Source organism: Vipera ursinii (assembly GCF_947247035.1).
Source record: "Vipera ursinii genome assembly, chromosome: 1".
In the NCBI taxonomy this organism is placed as follows: Eukaryota; Metazoa; Chordata; class Lepidosauria; order Squamata; family Viperidae; genus Vipera; species Vipera ursinii.
This window is the reverse complement of record NC_139512.1, coordinates 95,703,142-95,722,429: the sequence shown is the minus strand read 5'-3', so window position 1 is coordinate 95,722,429 and position 19,288 is coordinate 95,703,142. Positions and strand designations below refer to the sequence as shown.

Sequence of the window (19,288 nt, the reverse complement as noted above, 5' to 3'; positions counted from 1 at the left end):
TTGCATTGAGACTTTTCTATCAATGTATAAAATGGTTTCAGTATGGCAGCTTAGCTAATGAACTAGTGTTCTTGTGGCAGCTTTGATCTGGAACCCTTTTGTTACAGGTAGAAGACTCTGCACAATCTGTATTGCTTTTTAGGGGCGGTTATTATATATTGAACTCTACAAACTAACCTTCCTTAAAATGTCTTGTATGCCATTTCAGAAAGGCTGGTTTGGTATCATAACACCAAGTTTTCTGGAATGTTCATGCCTCTGCCATCTTGCATACATGCGGGATCTTCTGTAAACAAGACGGACAAAAATCTACCAAACTGGAAATGCTGCATTATTCAATCTATTTTCACCTTGACACAAATGTAAGAAATGCTGATAAGTATGACTCAAGTCATAGCTAACTCACTGCAGAATGTACTTTTAACTTGAAAGTTTTTCTGTGTATAAATCCAAAGTTTCATTTGATTTTTGACTTTAGAAATGGTTTCTCCTTTCGGCTGAAATTTGTCATGCTTAAATAAATCTGTACGGTTACGAAAATGACCAAAACCACTTGAATATAAAGAAAATTGAACTGTCTTTAAAGAGAAAAGACTCTTCATTTTAGTTTCTTTTATTTTCTTGTTTATGGTGGGTTTTACTCTTTTTAAAAAATCATTAAATTGAGTAAAAGCCTATGCAAAAGAGTAAAATACTAGAAACCCTGTTGAATCATTCTTCTTCCCTCACATAATATAGGCCTGCGCTATTTCCTCTTCTTTCGCCTCTCTCAGGAGAGCCCTAGTGAAACCTCCTCCTCCTGCTCCTCTTCCGTTGACCCTTGGAACTGCCTGCCACTTCAATGGGGGGAAGAGGAACCATGGGAACCCCAGACCATGAAGAAAATTACACCCCATTCTGGCATGTTCCCCAAAGGCCCTCTCCCTCAATTGCCAGCACCCCCAATCAACCTACCTTGCTAGCAGGCATATGAGTTGCTACCTCTTTCCTCTTTCCACAGGTTATACAGGTAGTCCTCAACTTGCAACCACAACTAAGCCAAAATATATGTTGTCAAGTGAGAAATTTGTTAAGTGAGTTTTGCTCCATTTTACGACTTTTCTTGCCACTTTAGTTAAGTGAATCACAGCTGTTGTTAAATTAGTAACAGGGTTGTTAAGTGAATCTGGTTTCCCCATTGACTCTGCTTGTCAGGAAGTCGCGAAAGTGAATCACACATGACTCCAAGACACTGCAAATGTTGGTTGTCAAGCATCCAAATGCAAATCATGTGACCCTAGGGATGCTACAATGGTCATAAGTCACTCGTTTTCAGTGCTGTTGTAACTTCAAATGGTCACTAAATGAACTGTTGTAAGTCGAGGACTACTTGTACAGGCTGGTGTGATTTCTCCTCCCCTCACAACATTCTGGATAGCCTCAAAGAAACATCTCGTCCTCCTCCTCGACTGACCTGTGGGAACTGCTGTCCACTTTATTATGGGGAGGGGGAACAAAGGGAGTTGCAGACCATGAGGAAAAGTGCTCCCCACTCTCCATTCTGGTGTTTCTCCAAGGGCCGCTCACTCCAAGGAGAAAAAGGACTCACCCATTGATCACTGGTGCCTTCAGCCCCCCACCCCCCCCAGAAGCCAGGTTAGTGCAATTGTTAGAATGCAGTATTTCAGGCTAACTCTGCTCACTGCCAGGAGTTCGATCTTGACCAGCTCAAAGCTGAATCAGCCTTTCATCCTTCTGTGGTCGGTAAAATGAGGACCCAGGTTGTTGGGGACAATATGCTAACTTTTGTAAATCACTCAAAAAGTGCTGTAAAGCACTATGGAGCGGTATGTAAGTCTAAGTCAGGGGTCTTCAAACTTGGCCCTTTTATGACTTGTGGACTTCAACAGGCACGCTGGCTGAGGAATTCTGGGAGTTGAAATCTACAAGTCATAAAAGGGCCAAGTTTGAAGACCCCTGGTCTAAGTGCTATTGCTATCTTGATAGCAGGCATTCTAATGCAATAAAACTGTGTCCTGCTCTCTATCTTTCTCTAAGAGTCGAGATAAAGCATAACTGAGTTCAGTACCAACATTACCCACCTAAAAGTAGTAGTTGTAAATCAGGAGGACTTTGACATAAAAATAATTTTATGTTCTTTTTATATGCTTGTAATTTAAGGAGTCATGTTAAGGATATTTTTCCTGCATGCTGACATAAAAGAAAATTAAGTATAATACATTTGCAAGCAAAATAATAATGAGGACATTACCAATTCCATTGGACTGAAAAATCTATCACAATACCTAAGTTTCATTCTGAACATTAGTTTATTTTGGGGACTTCAACAATATACACCCAGTAGGGCAACAGAGAGCTTTACTTAATATTGCCCATGTCATTCTTCCACTCACCATGATATTAATGAAATTCAATGTGATTAATCATCTTTATCTACATAAATACTTCCTGATCTCTTTTTTCATCCCTATTCTGAGCTTCACAGCAGTCTATGACCTTTATGAATTTTGTATGCAGGTTTCTTAGATTCAAAACCTGATGTATTTCTCAGAAAAGAACCCCACTGATGGAAATGTTTGAATGGCATATCAGTTTCCAAAAATCACCCTTAAAAATTATAATCCAAGATTCTGATCCTCCCTGTATTAGTGCTGCAGAGAGACAAACTTTAAGCTGTATAAATATCTTATTCCCAAGGAGCCATATAGCTAGAGGAAATTCTCACAGTTGAGTAAGCCTACTGTGAGATGCCATGACCTGAACAGAGGTGCTATAGAAAGAAATGGACTACATATTTTACTTTCTATGTGGATTGCACTGAAAATCGTATTCTCGCGTAAGTCATCCAAGAGGTTAAAATTAATATTATAATCTCCTTAGAAGCTACTAAGAACATGGAGCAATCCAAGGTACTTAGTAAACAAATGCTACTTTCAATGTAACAATAGCATGGATGTGTCATTTTTGGCAGCATCCATCTGGCAGGAATATTGCATGCTCTGACATTTAATAGTGAACATTCTAGTAAAATACTCATTACAAATTTACATTACTGGAACAAAAGTAAGTAATAGTAGTTTAATAGTAGATAGTGAATGGAGAAGGCTACTGCCTGTATTCTCAGCAGTCTGTATGCCAACCCTTCAGGGAAGATTTGTTGTTGTTGTTAGTTGCGAAGTAGTGTCCGACCCATCGCAACCCCATGGACAATGTTCCTCCAGGGCTTCCTATCTTCTACCATCTTCTGGAGTCCATTTAGGCTCACACCTACTGCTTCAGTGACTCCATCCAGCCACCTCATTCTGTCGTCCCTTTCTTCTATTGCCCTCAATCTTTTCCAGCATTAGGCTCTTCTCCAGTGAGTCCTTCCTTCTCATAAGGTGGCCAAAGTATTTGAGTTTTAGCTTCAGGATCTGGCCTTCTAAAGAGCAGTCAGGGTTGATCTCCTCTAGTCAGGGAAGATACCATACTGTATTCATATATAGCATTTTCTCTAGGCTGAGACAGGCTGGAAACACTATGTAGAATAACTCAACTCCCTCTTTTTGTCTAGAAAGAAAGTTTGTTTTTCATTCAAATACAAGCAAGAATTGAGGTATAATGGCTAGGGAAAAGGAGAAAAGGAATATTTATCTCCGCAGCCTTTCTTTTGTCATATTTTTCCTGGGAGAATCCAGGAGAAACAAGGAAGAAATATTTTTTGCTATAATTGTTTATAGCATGAACAGGTAGGCATTTCAAACAGGAATTTTTATTGTTCCTGGCAATTTAATGTCTATGACTTTATTTATGCAAATTCAGTATTTGTCAGTTTATGCAACCTGGAATCTCTTTAAACAGAGTATCTTCAAAATTAGAAGCAGGAATATATCATTTTGTGATCTACTTAAAACCTTGCATTATTCTTTTATATATTTTTTTCTATTCAAGATCATTTCTACTACTTTCTGTGTTATGAAGACCTATTTCATGCTGCTACAGTCTTCTGCCAGCTAATGGATGGGTGTATTGCACTTCAACTTAGCATTGAGGGAGCATTCTATTTATTATTTATTTCTTAGATTTTTTTTATCCCACTTTTATTATTTTTACAGGTAACTCAAGGTGGTAAACCTACATAATAATTCATCCTCTTCCTATTAGGTTGGGATTTTATTGTTGTTTTCAATATATCTATTTATTGTTTTAGCTTGGGCATTGTGTTTAATTCTTTTTTAACTTTTGTATCTTTGTATTTTTATATGTTTGCCCTGTTCACCACCCTGAGTCCTTCGGGAGAAGGGTGGTATACAAATAAAATAATAATAATGATAATGATAATAATAATAATAATAATAATAATAATAATAATAATAATAATAATAATAATAATAATAATTTTTCTCACAACAACCTGTGAGATGAGTTGGGTTGAGAGAAAGTGACTGGCCCAAAGTGACCCAGCTGGCTTTCCTACTTAAGGTGGGACTAGAACTCTCAGTATCCTGGTTTCTAGGCCATCAGCTTAACTACTATTCCAGCCTGGCTTTATATATGCTGTATGTGATTGCCTTAGAGGTTTTGGGTGCTGAAAAGGAACACAATCCTCTGAAAATAAAACTATTCATAGTGAAAGTTGCCCATACATTTGTATGACAAAAACTCTTCCTATGCCTTTGGTGTATTTCTGTATAAGCTAACATACCTCTAATGAACCACATAAACCTGGTAGAGGACAGGAAGGCCTGGAGGAACATTGTCCATTGGGTCGCGATGGGTCGGACACGACTTCGCAACTAACAACAACAACAAACCTGGTTATTACAATCGCAGAACAGGGAACACCTAAACATCCCAATTTATGGAGATATATCCAGATTCAATTCAGTTGCTGTTCCTAGAGGTATAGGGACACTGCGTACCTTAGGATGTGTGCCCAACATAGTCTTTTCCTTTGCAATTACTTGTTTACTCCCTGAGCTGAGTTCTACAGAATAGAATTCACTGGTGTAAGAAATATTCCAGTGTCTTTACTCAAAAAACTGCACATCTCAGAGAATGTAATGTGTTGGAATAAGCTGCCTCCAACAATGACCAAGGGGAAAAAAAACAAGCAATTTCCTTGGCAACTAATGCTTCCAATTATGATTTTAAATTAATATTGACAAAATACATCCTACCACTCCAAAAAAAAAACAACCCAAAACAAAAACAAAAAACACAGAATAACAGAATAATAGAATTACAGAGTTGGAGGGGACTTGAAGGTCCTCTATGCTCAAGTAGGGAGGGAAAGGGGGGAAGAAGGGAAGGAAATATTAATTCAGCCTGTATCCAAAAAGAAGGGAACACTGGCAAGGAGGCAGGCTACTGCAGTGCTCATGTAACAGGTTGACTGAAAGTACTAGCGTGCTATATGTCTGATCTATGGAAAGAAAGAAAGAAAGAAAGGAAGGAAGGAAGGAAGGAAGGAAGGAAGGAAGGAAGGAAAGAAGGAAGGAAGGAAGGAAGGAAATAAAGAGGTATTTTGATCAGGAATCAAACGGCTTAAGCTAAGTTCAGAGATAGACCTGGAGGAAAAAGAGCTTAAGAGCCGTGGTGGTGAAGTGGTTAGAAAGCAGTATTGAAGATTAATTGCAGGCTAATTGTGCCAACTGCCAGGAGTTCGATTATGACTGGCTCAAGGTGGACTCAACCTTCCATCCTTCTGAGGTTGGTAAAATGAGGACCCAGATTGTTGGGGGCAATATGCAGACTCTGTAAACTGCTTAGAAGGCTTTAAAGCACTATGAAGTGGTATATAAATCTAAGTGCTATTGCTATTGCTAATGGGCTGTACTGGTGGAACTACGTAGTAGATGTAAATGTACTTTTTTTTTAATGTGACAGAATCCTGGCTAGCGGTATAAAAGCTGAATAGGAGTGTAGAAAACATTCCTGATTGCTCTAACCTTACATGAATGATTCCTTTCACTGGGTCCCTATTTTTAGATATTTGGTAAAAGGAGAAAGTATCTTTTTTCTTTGATTCCTTCTTTCTATCCTTCTATACTTCTAGTGACAAAATTCTCTTAACAGGAACACGTGTACATGAAATTAGCTAAAATATGAATAAAACGGGGTCATGATTAAGAAGACTTTTCTCCCACTTAGCTGTCCCCTCTCCCATTGCGATGGTCATTTGACCAATCCTTGGAAACCTGAAGAGACTTTCTTCAGAGCCCATTAATTGTCTCCCACTAACTGAGCAAGACAGCTTGTCTGAATAAATCAAGATTTCTTAGACCTGTCTGCTACTGTTGGGTTTTTGTGGAGCCACAGTAAATGCTACCTTAGGGGTTTCCCCCCTCTGCTTTAGTAAACTCAATATATTGTTTTGCAACTAGGATAAGAAATTTAACTTCTTGGCTGAAAGAAAAACCAGACAGGAAGGGGATACTGCCTTTAATCTTCCTACAATACTGCTCAATCACTGAAATGTGAGCTAAATGCACTGCTTTCCAAAGCAAAGGGCTTTGTCTTTAGCTTCCTGTTCAATGGCCAAGCAAGAAATGACAAAGCACATAAAAAGCAAAAGCAGATCACTGACGCTCATTTGGAAAATAGAGAAACCACAGAGCATTACTTAGGAAAGTTATTATGTTGAAAAGCAGACTTTTTCATCCGTTCATCTGTTCAGGTAGTCCTTGACTTATGACCACAACTGAGCCCCAAAATTTCTGTTGCTAAGCGAAACATTTGTTAAGTGAACTTTCCCACATTTTACAACTATTTTCTTACCACCGTTAAGTGAATCACTGCAGTTGTTAAGTTAGTAACTGGGTTGTTAAGTGAATTCGGCTTCCCCACTGACTTTACTTGTCAGAAGGTCTCAAAGGGGGATCCCATCACCCTGGGGCACTGCAGCCATCATAAATATGATTCAGGTGCCAAGCATCCGAATTTTGATCACATGATCATGGGAAGGCTGCAATGGTCATAAGTGTGAAAAACAGTAATAACTCACTTTTTTCAGTGCCATAACTTCGAACAGTCATTAAATGAACCGTTGTAAGTCGAGGATCACCTGTATTAAGCTTCAGTGCTCACTCCAAGAGAGATGTGATATAGAAAGAAGCATAAATTCTGAACTTCATGCATGTACCAGCTGTACACTTCTATTTCATACCCATGTATGAAAACCCCAATTACAGTATCCAATATCTTAATGGCAGCTATCACTGAAAGACCAAAAGCAACAAGACACAAAATTATATTAAAAACATGTATTTTATTTCAGTTGCCCATTCTGCCTAGCCATTAAGAAAAATGGTAGTAGGACTTCATGATGCAGGGGTTCAAAGATTGGCCCTTCTTTCATCAAATGAATAGTATAACAGAGATGATTATCTGAACCATATAAACACAGGCCTAAAATCAATTTAAAAATTCAGGGACTCCACAAAATATGGAGTAGATTCATCTAGTCATTTAAAGACAATTTCAAATGTATAGGGACGAGCTCATTTGGATACGATATTTTATGAACACAGATGGTATCGTACTTTCTCATCCATTTCCTTTTGGAGATTGCCCAGGTGCTTCGCTAGTCAAAATAATCTTCTGACTCATGGGAACCAAGGTCATCTACTGCTCCCGCGATCATGAACTGGGCGTTGTATAAGAAAGCATGCCAAATATTGGGGAACGTAGTTGATTTCATAGGTTCATTTTTGAACATGCTGATACTTTGTAACTAATAAACATGTTCTTTGAGGAATTTCCAAGCCTCGGAGTTCTGCTTTATTTGTCTGTCAGAACCATGGCACCTATTATGTAACAACAATAAAGTAGCACCAAGATGGTACAGCAAACTTTCTGAAAACTTAAACCTGTGATTTGCTTTTTTCACCTTATTTTATTTTTTTGGTAAGTTGTAAAGTCATTGTACTATTACAGTATTAGCAAGGTTTATTTTTTTCTGCTATCTCAATACACCTCTTTCTAAAATAAACAACTGAAAATAAAATGTACCAGGATAAAATAATAGCAAAGATGTATTTTAAACAGTATGACATGAATTGATGCTTTACAGTATGATGCAAGAGTGACAGTTTTGTTACAGAAAAATTTTCTTATTAGTTGAAAAAAAAAGCTATAGTTACTTCAGGGAGTATTAAGTAGGGGAAGATATTCTACTTGCCGAGCATGCTATTCGGTTCATTGTGTTAGATTGGAAAAAAATGAATATTGTACCTACTGTGGTTTCTTGCCCAAATGGTATATCTATAGAAGTGAGGTAGCTTTGGTTAAGAAACCCCCAAAGGTGTTGATGACATCAATGTTTAAAAATTCAGCTAACCTATTTTGTAGCTGAACAACAGGACAAGGACCAGAAATAAGACCAGAAGAACAACAGGAAAAATACAGTTCGAGTCAGATCATTTTTGGATGGTGACTTATTAACATTATTTAATATGACAAAAACTTGACATAATCCTTATCTTATCAACCCCTTCTGATAGACAGCCATCAGTCACTCAAAATATAATTTATAAGTAAAGTTTACCATACACATACACACACAAAAATACCCCCTTTGACTTAATTAACCTTCTGTTTACTTGAAGTATTAATATGATTACAGGTGCTCTCCAACTAGGGCATATTTGCATATATCTGCGGGACTGGATAACTATGGCATCCTGATGCCCAGGCAAGGAAATATTTTGAAAATGGATACAACTGTTTCTATGTTTTGCTGTTATTACGCCTCAAATGGCTAATACAGGTGAGATACATGGACATAGCAGATCGTTGTTGGCCAATATCATTTGTGGATTTGCAAGGTTACACTGACTAATTAGTCCGCTAGTGTATTCTTTCTTCACATTTTGAAGCACTATCAATATACAGAAAATATTTATTAAATCACAATGTGAATAATGTAACTAAAGACTCAAGACAATTTGGAACTTTGTGTGTTCTGGAGAAAGCTTCCATGTAATTCAAAAGGACCACTTTGAATTCTAATGCAGATCCTGCTGTCCTAGTGACCAAAGTTAAGTAGCCCAAAGAGCAGAAGCTGTGAAAAGTATCTCTGAAGATTCTCCTATCCATCCAATAATTTGTTTCCAATTTTTGCCCACTAATGATTGATTCATAACCAAAATGAAAATCATCAACTAACTAGAAACATCAACAAGTTTGGGGAAATCTTTACATTGACATTTGTTTTTCAGAAGTTAATAGACAGTACTGAAATAAAAGACAGACTATGCTCAATGGCTACACAAGCTTAGTTAGGTTGAAAAGAAAACAGGATGGAGTATACACAAGAGTGCCTGAAAGAGACTAATGAAGACAATGACTAGGACATGCCAAGGTAGAAAGGCTACTCAGAAGAAGGAAAGGATATCACAGAGAAGAGAAGGACAAGAGTCTAGTAACACCTTTCTAGAGCAACAAGCTTTATTATATCACATGGACTTTCATGAGTTGAGTTTATTTCATCAGATGCAAAAGGGATAAAGAAGAAAATAGATGATTTGAATTTCCAATCACCTCACTTACCTTATCTTTCAAACTGTAAACCTGATCGTACTTCACTGGTAACCCTTAGGTTTTTACCAGGTTAAATCCAGTACAGATATGTATGGTGGAAATTCATGTAGTACCGTAAGTAGAAGTAGTAGAAATTATAGCCATGTGCTACAGATTTGCAAGTAAAGTATTAATATTTTTTACAGGCCCTACTTTAAAAATGCAACAACATTCAAATTATAGGAGAGATTCCTGTCTTTGTTGCTAACTTTGGTTTAATTTTGCTTTCTAGAACATAGGCTCAAGCAATCAAACATATATAGCAGACTGGAACACCCATTGAGTTCAAAGGTATATGTTTCCTGGTAAACATTCCAGTTAAAAGCCATGGTACACAGTGATTAGAATGCAATATTGCAGGCTAATTCACTGTTCACTGCCAGGAGTTCGATTTTGACCGGCTCAAGGTTGACTCAGCCTTCCATCCTTCTGAGGTCAATAAAATGAGCAGCCAGATTGTTGGGAGCTATAAGGTGACTCTGTAAACCACTCAGAGAGGGCTGTAAAGCACTATGAAGCAGTATATCAATCTAAGTGCTAAACCAAAATTAAAATGTAAATGGCAGGGCTTCAGAGAAGAAAAGGCAAACTGAAGATGGCTCCATTAAAAGCAGAGCCAATGATCACAACAGAATGAAGATATGGTGAGTAAACCAGTTCTTCAGAATTCCTTTCTGGACAAGGAGAGGACTTGAGATCACCCATAAGTGCTGCAGACAGTTGCTCCTTATGGAGTTTTAGAGCTCTGGGAGTAAAGAAATAGCTATCTTGCTCAAACCATAATTAGCACTTTTAAGGACACTGAGTTCACATACACACACGTTACCAGAAATAACATATTTAACCTTAATCAAATAAATTGGTTTTATATTTCTTTCCTTTTAGCACAGTAACTTATCATTTCCTATAAACAACAAAAAACCCTTCTTCCTTTATTTTATCTCTTATCTATAAATTAATCTTTAAAGCCTCATCATTCAAAACTAGTAAACAAAATCATTAGGAGCTACCAGAAAAAACATCAAGAATCTTGTTCATTAATCCTTTCAAATAATGTCCCACAAGTTGATTTCTCATCATTTTCTCTTTGTCTCAGAATTTCCTTCACAAATATATATTAATCTTAATGAAATAATTAAGGATTGTAAAATTAACACCTTAGCTTAACACCTTTTCTGATAATAGAAGAAAAAAATCTTCATGTCTTACCTATAAACAAATCTTTAAAGTCCCATCAGTCGCTCATGATCAAGAAAAACCCCATTAAGAAAAAAAAATCCTAAATATTTAACCTTAATCAACTAAGCCAACTTTATATTCCTCCTTTTTCTTCCTTTCCTAATCACTTTTGGAAATTGCTTTTTAGCTACTAGGAATCTTTGGGCTGACAAATCTGAAAACACTGGGTGAGTTTTCTTTATGTCATGCCCAAATCCAAGAAGGACATGTGATGATTCTTCCAAGTTGACTTCTTTATTGTCTCCATACCTATAGACAAAATCTTGCCAGATTGAACACTCTACTGTCTGCATCTACAATATACCCTGTGAACTATTAGGGAGGGGATGTCTTCACCCCCCTTTTTTCAAACATAACATCTGGACTGAGTTGCCTCTTACACCTCTGGAATATACCCTCTCCTACCTGGAAACACAGCTCCTTACTACATCACACTTCAATGCTTCAGAAAAAAAATATTTTTAAGTACAAGTTTAAGAACCTACATTTTAGAAAGTTATAAATAGGTTAAGGATCCATATGAATTTGAAACAAAATTTTGGAATTAATTCTAAGAGTCCTTTCTGTGAGAACATCCTTTGTTCTGCATTCTTTAAAAGCATGATAGGTTGAGACTTTAAAAATTGAATGCTATAGGGAACCAGAAGGAACTAAAGATGACCATTAAAGAACTCTTAAATTTGTCTTACTAATACAGAATGATTTTTTTAAAATATTTGATATATTAAAGGATATATTTGATATACCCAGAAGCTAATTTTAGGAGTGTTTGCCTCTGTAAGACTTCACATATATATACTATATTATTATTTTTATTTTCTATTTTTCATTCTAATTTTCTTTTTATTCCTTTAGTTTGTTTTAGTTTTTTTCTTTGACATTGTGATTTTTAATAACATTACTATTTTTTAAAAAAGAATGTAAATGGCATTGGATATGCAAGAGATAGGTTGAAGAAAGCTTGGCGTACAGGCATGAGAGAACCTTTTTATGTCTCATTAGCTATCTACACGACCTACACTAGGCTGGCCATCTTCTGTATCTGCAGTGTAACTAATGAGGAAGAACTATCCATGTGTAGATTTCAGAGGCTGGATGTGTACTAGATAAAACTCTTATTATGATTCCAACTTAAAAATGTACATTAGACCATTAATTAGTAATCTGGAAAATATTCCCTTGATAAAATACAGTTGTAAATGGATTAGAAGAACTCTGAATTTTTAATAGAGTATATCCTAATATTTAGGAAATAATAATTCTGGGACTTCAGGGCAAAATAATAATTAACATATTTTTTGAAAGTAGAGCACCCCAAAGTAATGTTTAAAGACAAAAATGTCCAAGAGTACATTATCCAAAATCCACAAAGGCTGGTATGGGTATTTGATCTGTTGGAAATTAATTATGGTGCAACAAACTTACTTGCAGATAAAAGTGACATAATGGACCAAATATGGACTTTAGTAAAACAAAACAATTTAAACTCCTTCACACTATACATTTGCATTTATTTTAAAACAGGCTTCTTTAATCACATTTGCTTCCAAGGAATTATTACAACTAAGAGTAATTCTAGGAAGGAAAATAAGCATTTACCATTCTAACTATTTGGTATATGTACTTTCCATCCCTTGATTCTTGCTAATCGAGTAGCTGGCTAGTTTCAAATATACTCAGTCTAGCTACAACGTATTACCACTATTAATGAAGTTAGCTTATTATTATGCTGGGACAGCACCTACTCACTCAAAGAGCAACTAGTCCAATCCAGCTGCAAGAAAAACAAGATTTGTTTCCAGTTACTGTCCTGACCAGTTTGATTTTAAAAAGAATCCAGTGAAGATGTATAACATTTCCCCAATTGCTTAAATTATAGGGGACTTAATTCTTCTTTTACATGTCTTTTTATTAGTGACTTTTACTGATATGTATGATGTGGGTGGAGATATGTGTGTGTGTGTGTGTATGTGTGTATATGTATATATGTATGAATGTATGTATGTATGTATGTATGTATGAATGTAAGTATGTATGTATGAATGAATGAGATAAATAGTCCAGGAAATTTTGAATTGCCCTGGAAGTTTATACAGTACTCTATATAAGTTTCTGGAAGACTTGTGTGCAGTTAATGGCTTCAGGCAGAAGAACACCCCATCAGCCTGATCTCCTGTCATTCTACAGTTGTTGGAGAAGGGTTGTTGCCTTTCTTCCTAATACCTAATTACCTAATTCCAAGTCCTGCATCGGCGTCGGAAAACCCGGCAGGCTCTAAAAATAGCTCAGCCGTCTCCTCGCACTGATCGAAACCCCCACCTGAGCGCGCCTTCCGCTGAACTCTGCGGGACTTCGTCTCGGAGTAAAGACACGTCTGGTTAAACCGCTAAATTATATTAAAACGTACAGACGGGCTTGGATCAAAACGCCTTGGAATAACACGCCACGGAACACACTGGAAGAACATGCCGAGAACAAAACGAAAGGATCGCTTTGCTCTTTCGAGCCAGGCCCCCACCTCCAAACGCCAACAGGGAGTAAAAACGCCAAGCCGAATTCAGCGCCGAGGGGGGGGGACGGAGGGAGACGCGTTAGCCGGACCCCGAATTTCCGCGCTCGCCTGGCTCCGATGGGCAGCCTTCGGGCAGTTGATAGGATAGACGCGCCCCTCCTTCTCAGCGCAGCCGAGGTGCTCTTGTAGCGGTCTGGTTGGCCTCGAGGAAGTTCTGGGGAGCCACTCGCGTCCCTCCCCTCCATCCTCCCACTTACCTGCGTCGGCGGGCCGGGGTCTGCCGCTGTCCCGCAGGTAGTAGTTGAACTCCAGGCACCTGTCGTTCTCGACCGTCCCCTCGGAGCAGAGCTCGACCAGCAGTTTCAGCGCTTTCCGGCAAACCTCGTCCTCCCTGCCACGAGGCATCGTCCCCCAGCATCCTTGTGAGAGGAGAGGAGCTCCCCGCTCGCTCACACGCGCGGCTTCGGCTGCTGCCCGCCTCTCGTCTGGCGCCCACAGCCAGGCAGCTGGGGAGACGCCCGCATGTTTCGCGGCGGCGGCGGCGGCGGCGGCAACGCCGTTGGCCCTCCTCGAGGTCTGCCGCTCCCAACTTCGCCCTCTCGGCCTTGGTGCTTGGATGGAAGAGCCGCTGCTGCCTCTGCCGCCGGCGCCGGGCATGCGAGGTGGGAAAGACCCCCCTCCCGGAGGAGGAGGATCCCGCCACCAGTTGCGCGTAGTCTGGGCTAATCCGTCGACGCGCCGCCGCTCCGAAACAGCTTTAAGTCCAAGTGGCGCCCTAACAGCGCTACCTAGTGGCGGGAACTCTTTGTTGCGAGCAGGCCCTTCCTTTTCTGCACCGCCGAACTTAGCGCGGCTTAACTAAAGCTGGAGTTTCAAGGAGATCGCCTGCCGCGCGTGAGCCCCTTGGAATAAAGTGGCGACCTTGGGAATGTATCCTGAAAAGTTTCCTTGAGACAGAAATAGATCGGCCCTGCCTTCTTCCACGATGCCTTTTGCTTCGGCAGTGTAGGATGCAGCCCTGGTTTTCCTTGATTTCCCAGCCAGGCATCTTACCAGCCCACCCTGTTTGCTTCTGGATGCAGATGAAGTCAAGAGCTACTGCTTGCTGATATTTTATTAATTAGGAAGTGAATACATACTGTCTATACAGTATAATATATATTGAGTGGAGACGCACAAGTGCTGTGAGTAAGCAGGGGTAGAAATCCTTTAGTTAGCATGTATTTTGGGACAAATATAAAATTCTGTTTGTGGCTGTGTTAAATTAAATCCTACCAAGAAGATGATTGGTGCTGCTGATCCCTACGGTCCTCCTTGATCAACAACTAGGTTATGTAGTGAATATGTATAAAATTGTGTTAATTCCTGCTAAAGTGAAACTTACTAAACTCCAACTGCACAAACAATCGTCACGCACAAAGGTGCATTCCGAGTGCGCCGCTTGCAGTTTGGGGTAAGCGTAGCACCAGGGTTGTTCCAAAGTATTATGGAACAAACACTGAAGAACATTCCTGGTGTCTGCCTGTATTTTGATAATGTCCTGATCGCGGGGGAATCAGCAGCAGTCCTGGCAGAACATCTCTGTGCAGTACTCCAACGTTTCCGTGAGGCAGGCCTAAAACTCAAGAAGGAAAAGCGCCAGATTGACGTGGAATCCACAGAATTCCTGGGTTTCCGCATTGATGCTACTGGAATCCCCCCATCTGACACAAAGCTAAAGGAAATTCAGCAAGCCCCTACACCAAAAATCCAAGGGGGAGCTACAAGCATTCCTGGGCTTGCTCAATTTTTACCACTCCTTCTTACTGCATAAGGCTGCCTTGGCAGAACCACTACACTGCCTACTGGACAAAAAAAATGCCCTGGGTCTGGTCGTGCACTTAAGACAAAGCGCCGATGCTCTCAGCCAACTGCCTCTACCGCAGACTGATCCGGACCCAGCCCCGGCTTGTTGTATCTTGGTGATCCAAGACCTGCCTGAAGCACCCCTACATGCAGGGGACGTTGCAGCTGAAACCACCACAGACAGAACGCTTAGCCACATTCTAAATTGGGTGTTAAGGGGATGGCCAGAGACCTGGCCAGGCCCTGAGTTCCATCACTTCGCTTCTCAGAAAAATGAACTGTCAGCCCACAAGGGATGTGTGCTGTGGGGCAGCAGGCTCATCATTCCACCCAGTCTTCACTCCAGGGTGCTGGATTCCTTACGTGAGGGGCACCCAGGAATTGTTCGAATGAAGGCTCTAGGCAGGAGCTACTTGTGGTGGCCAGGCCTGGACAAAGACATTGAGAATTGCCAGGCCTGCCAAGAAACCCGACCGGAGATGCCACAAGCACCAGTGCACTGCTGGGAGACCACACACACACCATGGTCTTGTGTGCACATTGACTTTATGGGCCCCTTCCAAGGGCAGGTGTTCCTAATTGTAGTAGAAGGTTATTCCAAGTTGGAAGTGGCACCGGTCTCATCGATGACAACAACCAGGGTCATCCAAGAGTTTTGCTGGCTGTTCACCACACATGGTCTTCCAGATGTAATTGTGTCCAACAATGTGGCACAATTCATGGCAGGAAAGTTTCAATCTTTCCTCAATGCCAACATGATTCGTCACATAACATCTGCTCCATTCCACCCACAACCAACGGTCAGGCCGAACGAATGTTCAGGACCACAAAGGCACTCAAGCAGATGATGACTGGGGACTGGAATCACTGCCTGGTGACCTTCCTCCTGTGTCAGCACACAACTCCCAGTACAGCAACAGGTTGCAGCCCAGCAGAGTTGAGGTGGGGCCGCCGGTGTACCACGAAGCTCAACCAACTTCACCCAGACAGAGTAGCGACAGAGACGGCTCAACCAAAGCCCCCCAGGAACTTACAGCTGGGTGAATTGGCCTGGGCCAGGAACTATGGAAGTGGGGCACCTTGGGTGGCAGCTAGTGTAACTAAGATAATGGGGCCCTTGTCATATGAGGTTATTCTGGAAAATGATCGGATGCCACATTGATCAGTTATGGCGTCGGCAGGCTGGTTCAGTCCTGGGTGAGGATCCCGAGGTTTTATCAGACACACAAGAGAACTATTTTCCTCTGAGTTTGCCTACATCACCTGTGGCCGCCTCCAGAGAAATAGAGGTACAAAGGGCCATAGAGCCGCTGCCACTCACGGGCGACCTAAACGGCCATCATGACTCTGTTCAACTGGAGATGGATAATACTCCACTTGAACAGGACTTTCTAATAACATAGTGGTGGTCCACCAGGATCCATGGGCCCCCCGGCCTATCTCAAAGACTATGAATATTGAACAGACTGAGGATGATAACTATCCTAGGGGAAAGGGGTGTTATGTATTGAATATATATATAAAGTTGTGTTAATCCCTGCTAAAGTGAAACTAACTTAACTCCAGCTGCTTGTGAAGCTAAAATGAAACTAACCTTTAGATGACCCTGACTGTTAACTCCAACTGTTTTGGAGAGAAACTTTGAACATTCATATTTGGGTGGGTTTTTCAAGTATTGTGATTGGTTAAGACCCTGTGGGCTCAGAGTATAAATTACAGGCAATTGCCTGCAGTTCTCCAGTTCTAGTTTGAGTCAATAAATAATGTTGTAACTATGCTGGTCTGCTCCTTGCCTACTGAAGCCCACTACTCAATAAGCTAGGCTTCCCCCAATCAGGGTACTGATGCGCTGAATATGACTTCAGGACATCAGCTGAATTTTCTAGGATGGTTTGTCTGCTGAACCTGTCATCTCCCTTTGGGTATCTCTTTAGTTAAAATAATCTGAAATAAGGAAAGGTATGATGGAAAGACAGTCGAACAAAAAATGGAGAAAGGAGGAAGGCACAACAGTAGAACTAGAATCTAGGGAGGAGAATGAACCTGCAAGATTAAGGTTGACTAGCTGCTAGCTGTCATCTCTCTTATGGAAGAAGAAAGTGATTGAAATACAGGGGAAATTGAAAATGAGTAGCAGAACCTCAGTTCAATACTGCTTATTATTTTCTGCAATGGAGAAAAGTTGGAGCACTATATCTGAAGGTAAAGATTCTCATGCCATTTCAGAATATTTTTACTTGTGCTAATACATCTTATATATTGATGCTTTTATCATGTTAGTGAATTGGTTAATTATTTAGTTAATCTAAAATTGTGGGGTCCTTAGGGCTTTCTGAGCTTGGTTATTTTCTTGCAGCTGTTTCACCACTGAGTGTTGGTGGGAATATTCTAATAAAGTCCTCCTTTTTGCCCAGATAACATAATGGAGGTCTTTTCTCTGCTCCTCTGCCTGGCTAGAAAAGTGAGAATAGTTCGTTTCAAAACCAGACAGGGACCAAGTAGCAGATAAAAAAGCAATTCAGAAAGCAACATTTTGCTAGAAAGGCCCCACACAACCAAAGATAAATGGTTGCAGTGGAAGCTAATTAGTGACCAGAGTGGTCGGGTGCCTACTCTCCCAACATTAAACAGACCTCTGGAGCCACAGGCCACCTGACTTCACCTCCAAAATGAAGGATGACAAAGTGATACACACTCCAAAGTTATGATGGGATAATGCTTACAGGAGAAGAAGGAAGAGTATGTTTATACACTTAATTATGGGTTAGGTTTGAACTGGGAATGAAGTAAGTTACTATTTGGTGTTATCAAGAAGAAGATTAGGGTAGTAGGCGATGAAATTCAACTTTGCATGTGCCAGCTTTCTCAGCCTACAAACTGTTCGATAACTAAAGGTGATAGCTGCAGAGATAGTGGAAAACTATGCAGTTTTATCTTCTTTCCTTGTCTAGAAAGTTTTCTTTACATGAATGCATGCAGTGTGTCTCTTATTGGTTAAACTGATATTTTCAGATTTTTCATCCCTTCCTTATTCAGTGCATTCTTTCTCTTCTCTTTCCGATTTGCGTGATTCAAATGCTTATGAATACATGACAGATTCTTAGCAGTAGGTTGGCTTCAGTAGCCTCAGTTTTCCTATCCCCATGTTTTCCTAAATAAAGCATATTTTTACTTTTCTTTCAATTGAGCAACAACCTTAAGAATACTGTCCTACTTACGAAAGTTATACTCCTAACTCTAATTATTCTCTTTCCACATATTCTTTCCATTATACAAAGCTACTTGCTATCCAAACGTCAGGACACAAGGGTGTCATAGCAAACTGAATTGAGCCAATGTTTTGCTGTTTGGTTTTATGTGAATATATAGGGAAAAATAATAGTCAGAATTTGCAACAAACTGCATTACTGTTTCTTTAATGAAAATAAAGCAAGAGTGGATTGTAGAGTCTCTTCTTAAACTCCCAGGAGTATCCCTGCCACCAGCCCAGTAATTTGCCACTTGAGACTGGTTGACAAATGGCATTTTCCCTGGGTGCCCACAAGCAGTCACAATTTTAGGAAGTTAAAAGGTTATTTTTTTTCCATATTATCATTTGTTCCTGGTAAAAGGATGGAGTTCAAATAAAATAACTCAAACAAGTTTCCTTAGTCTGATTTATGAATATTTTAAAGCTAGTCTTTCTAGGTGATGGTGAACCTTTTAGAGACCGAATGCCCAAACTGCAACCCAAAACCCACTTATTTATCGCTGGGTGCCAGGTGGGTGTGGCCTACTGGGTGGGTGTGGGTGTGGTCATGGAAGATTGGGTGGGTGTGGCCAAGGTGGATGTGATCACCTCAATGTCGCTCGTGGGGAGGGACACCTGTGGGTGGTGGGCAGGGTTGGGTGAGATTCAGTGGGTCTCTGGTAGGTGTGGCGGTAGGTAGGAGGCTCATCCTGTGGGATAAGGCAAGGCAGGTTGGGGATGCCATTGCCATGGGGCAAGGCAAGGGCTGGGGCAGCTGCTGCCTGACACCATCGGCCCTCGCACACAGAAGCCAGCGAGCGCATGGGGGCTGACGGTGTCTGTCAGTACCCACAGCCTGCCGGCCCCTTGACTGGCACACTTTGGGCTCTGCAGCCCACCAC

At 40.4% G+C, this 19,288-nt stretch overlaps 1 protein-coding gene across 1 annotated transcript in view; it reads right to left on the bottom strand.

Moving 5' to 3' along the window:
* Nucleotides 1-13,969, bottom strand: part of SYT9 (synaptotagmin 9) — a gene marked incomplete at both ends in the record, with an annotated part of 89,467 nt that extends 75,498 nt beyond the window's left edge. The window contains one exon of the mRNA XM_083348789.1: nucleotides 13,570-13,969. Coding sequence (XP_083204915.1) covers nucleotides 13,570-13,969 — 400 coding nt within the window. The remainder of the gene's footprint in view (nucleotides 1-13,569) is intronic.
* Nucleotides 13,970-19,288: the final 5,319 nt, after the last annotated feature.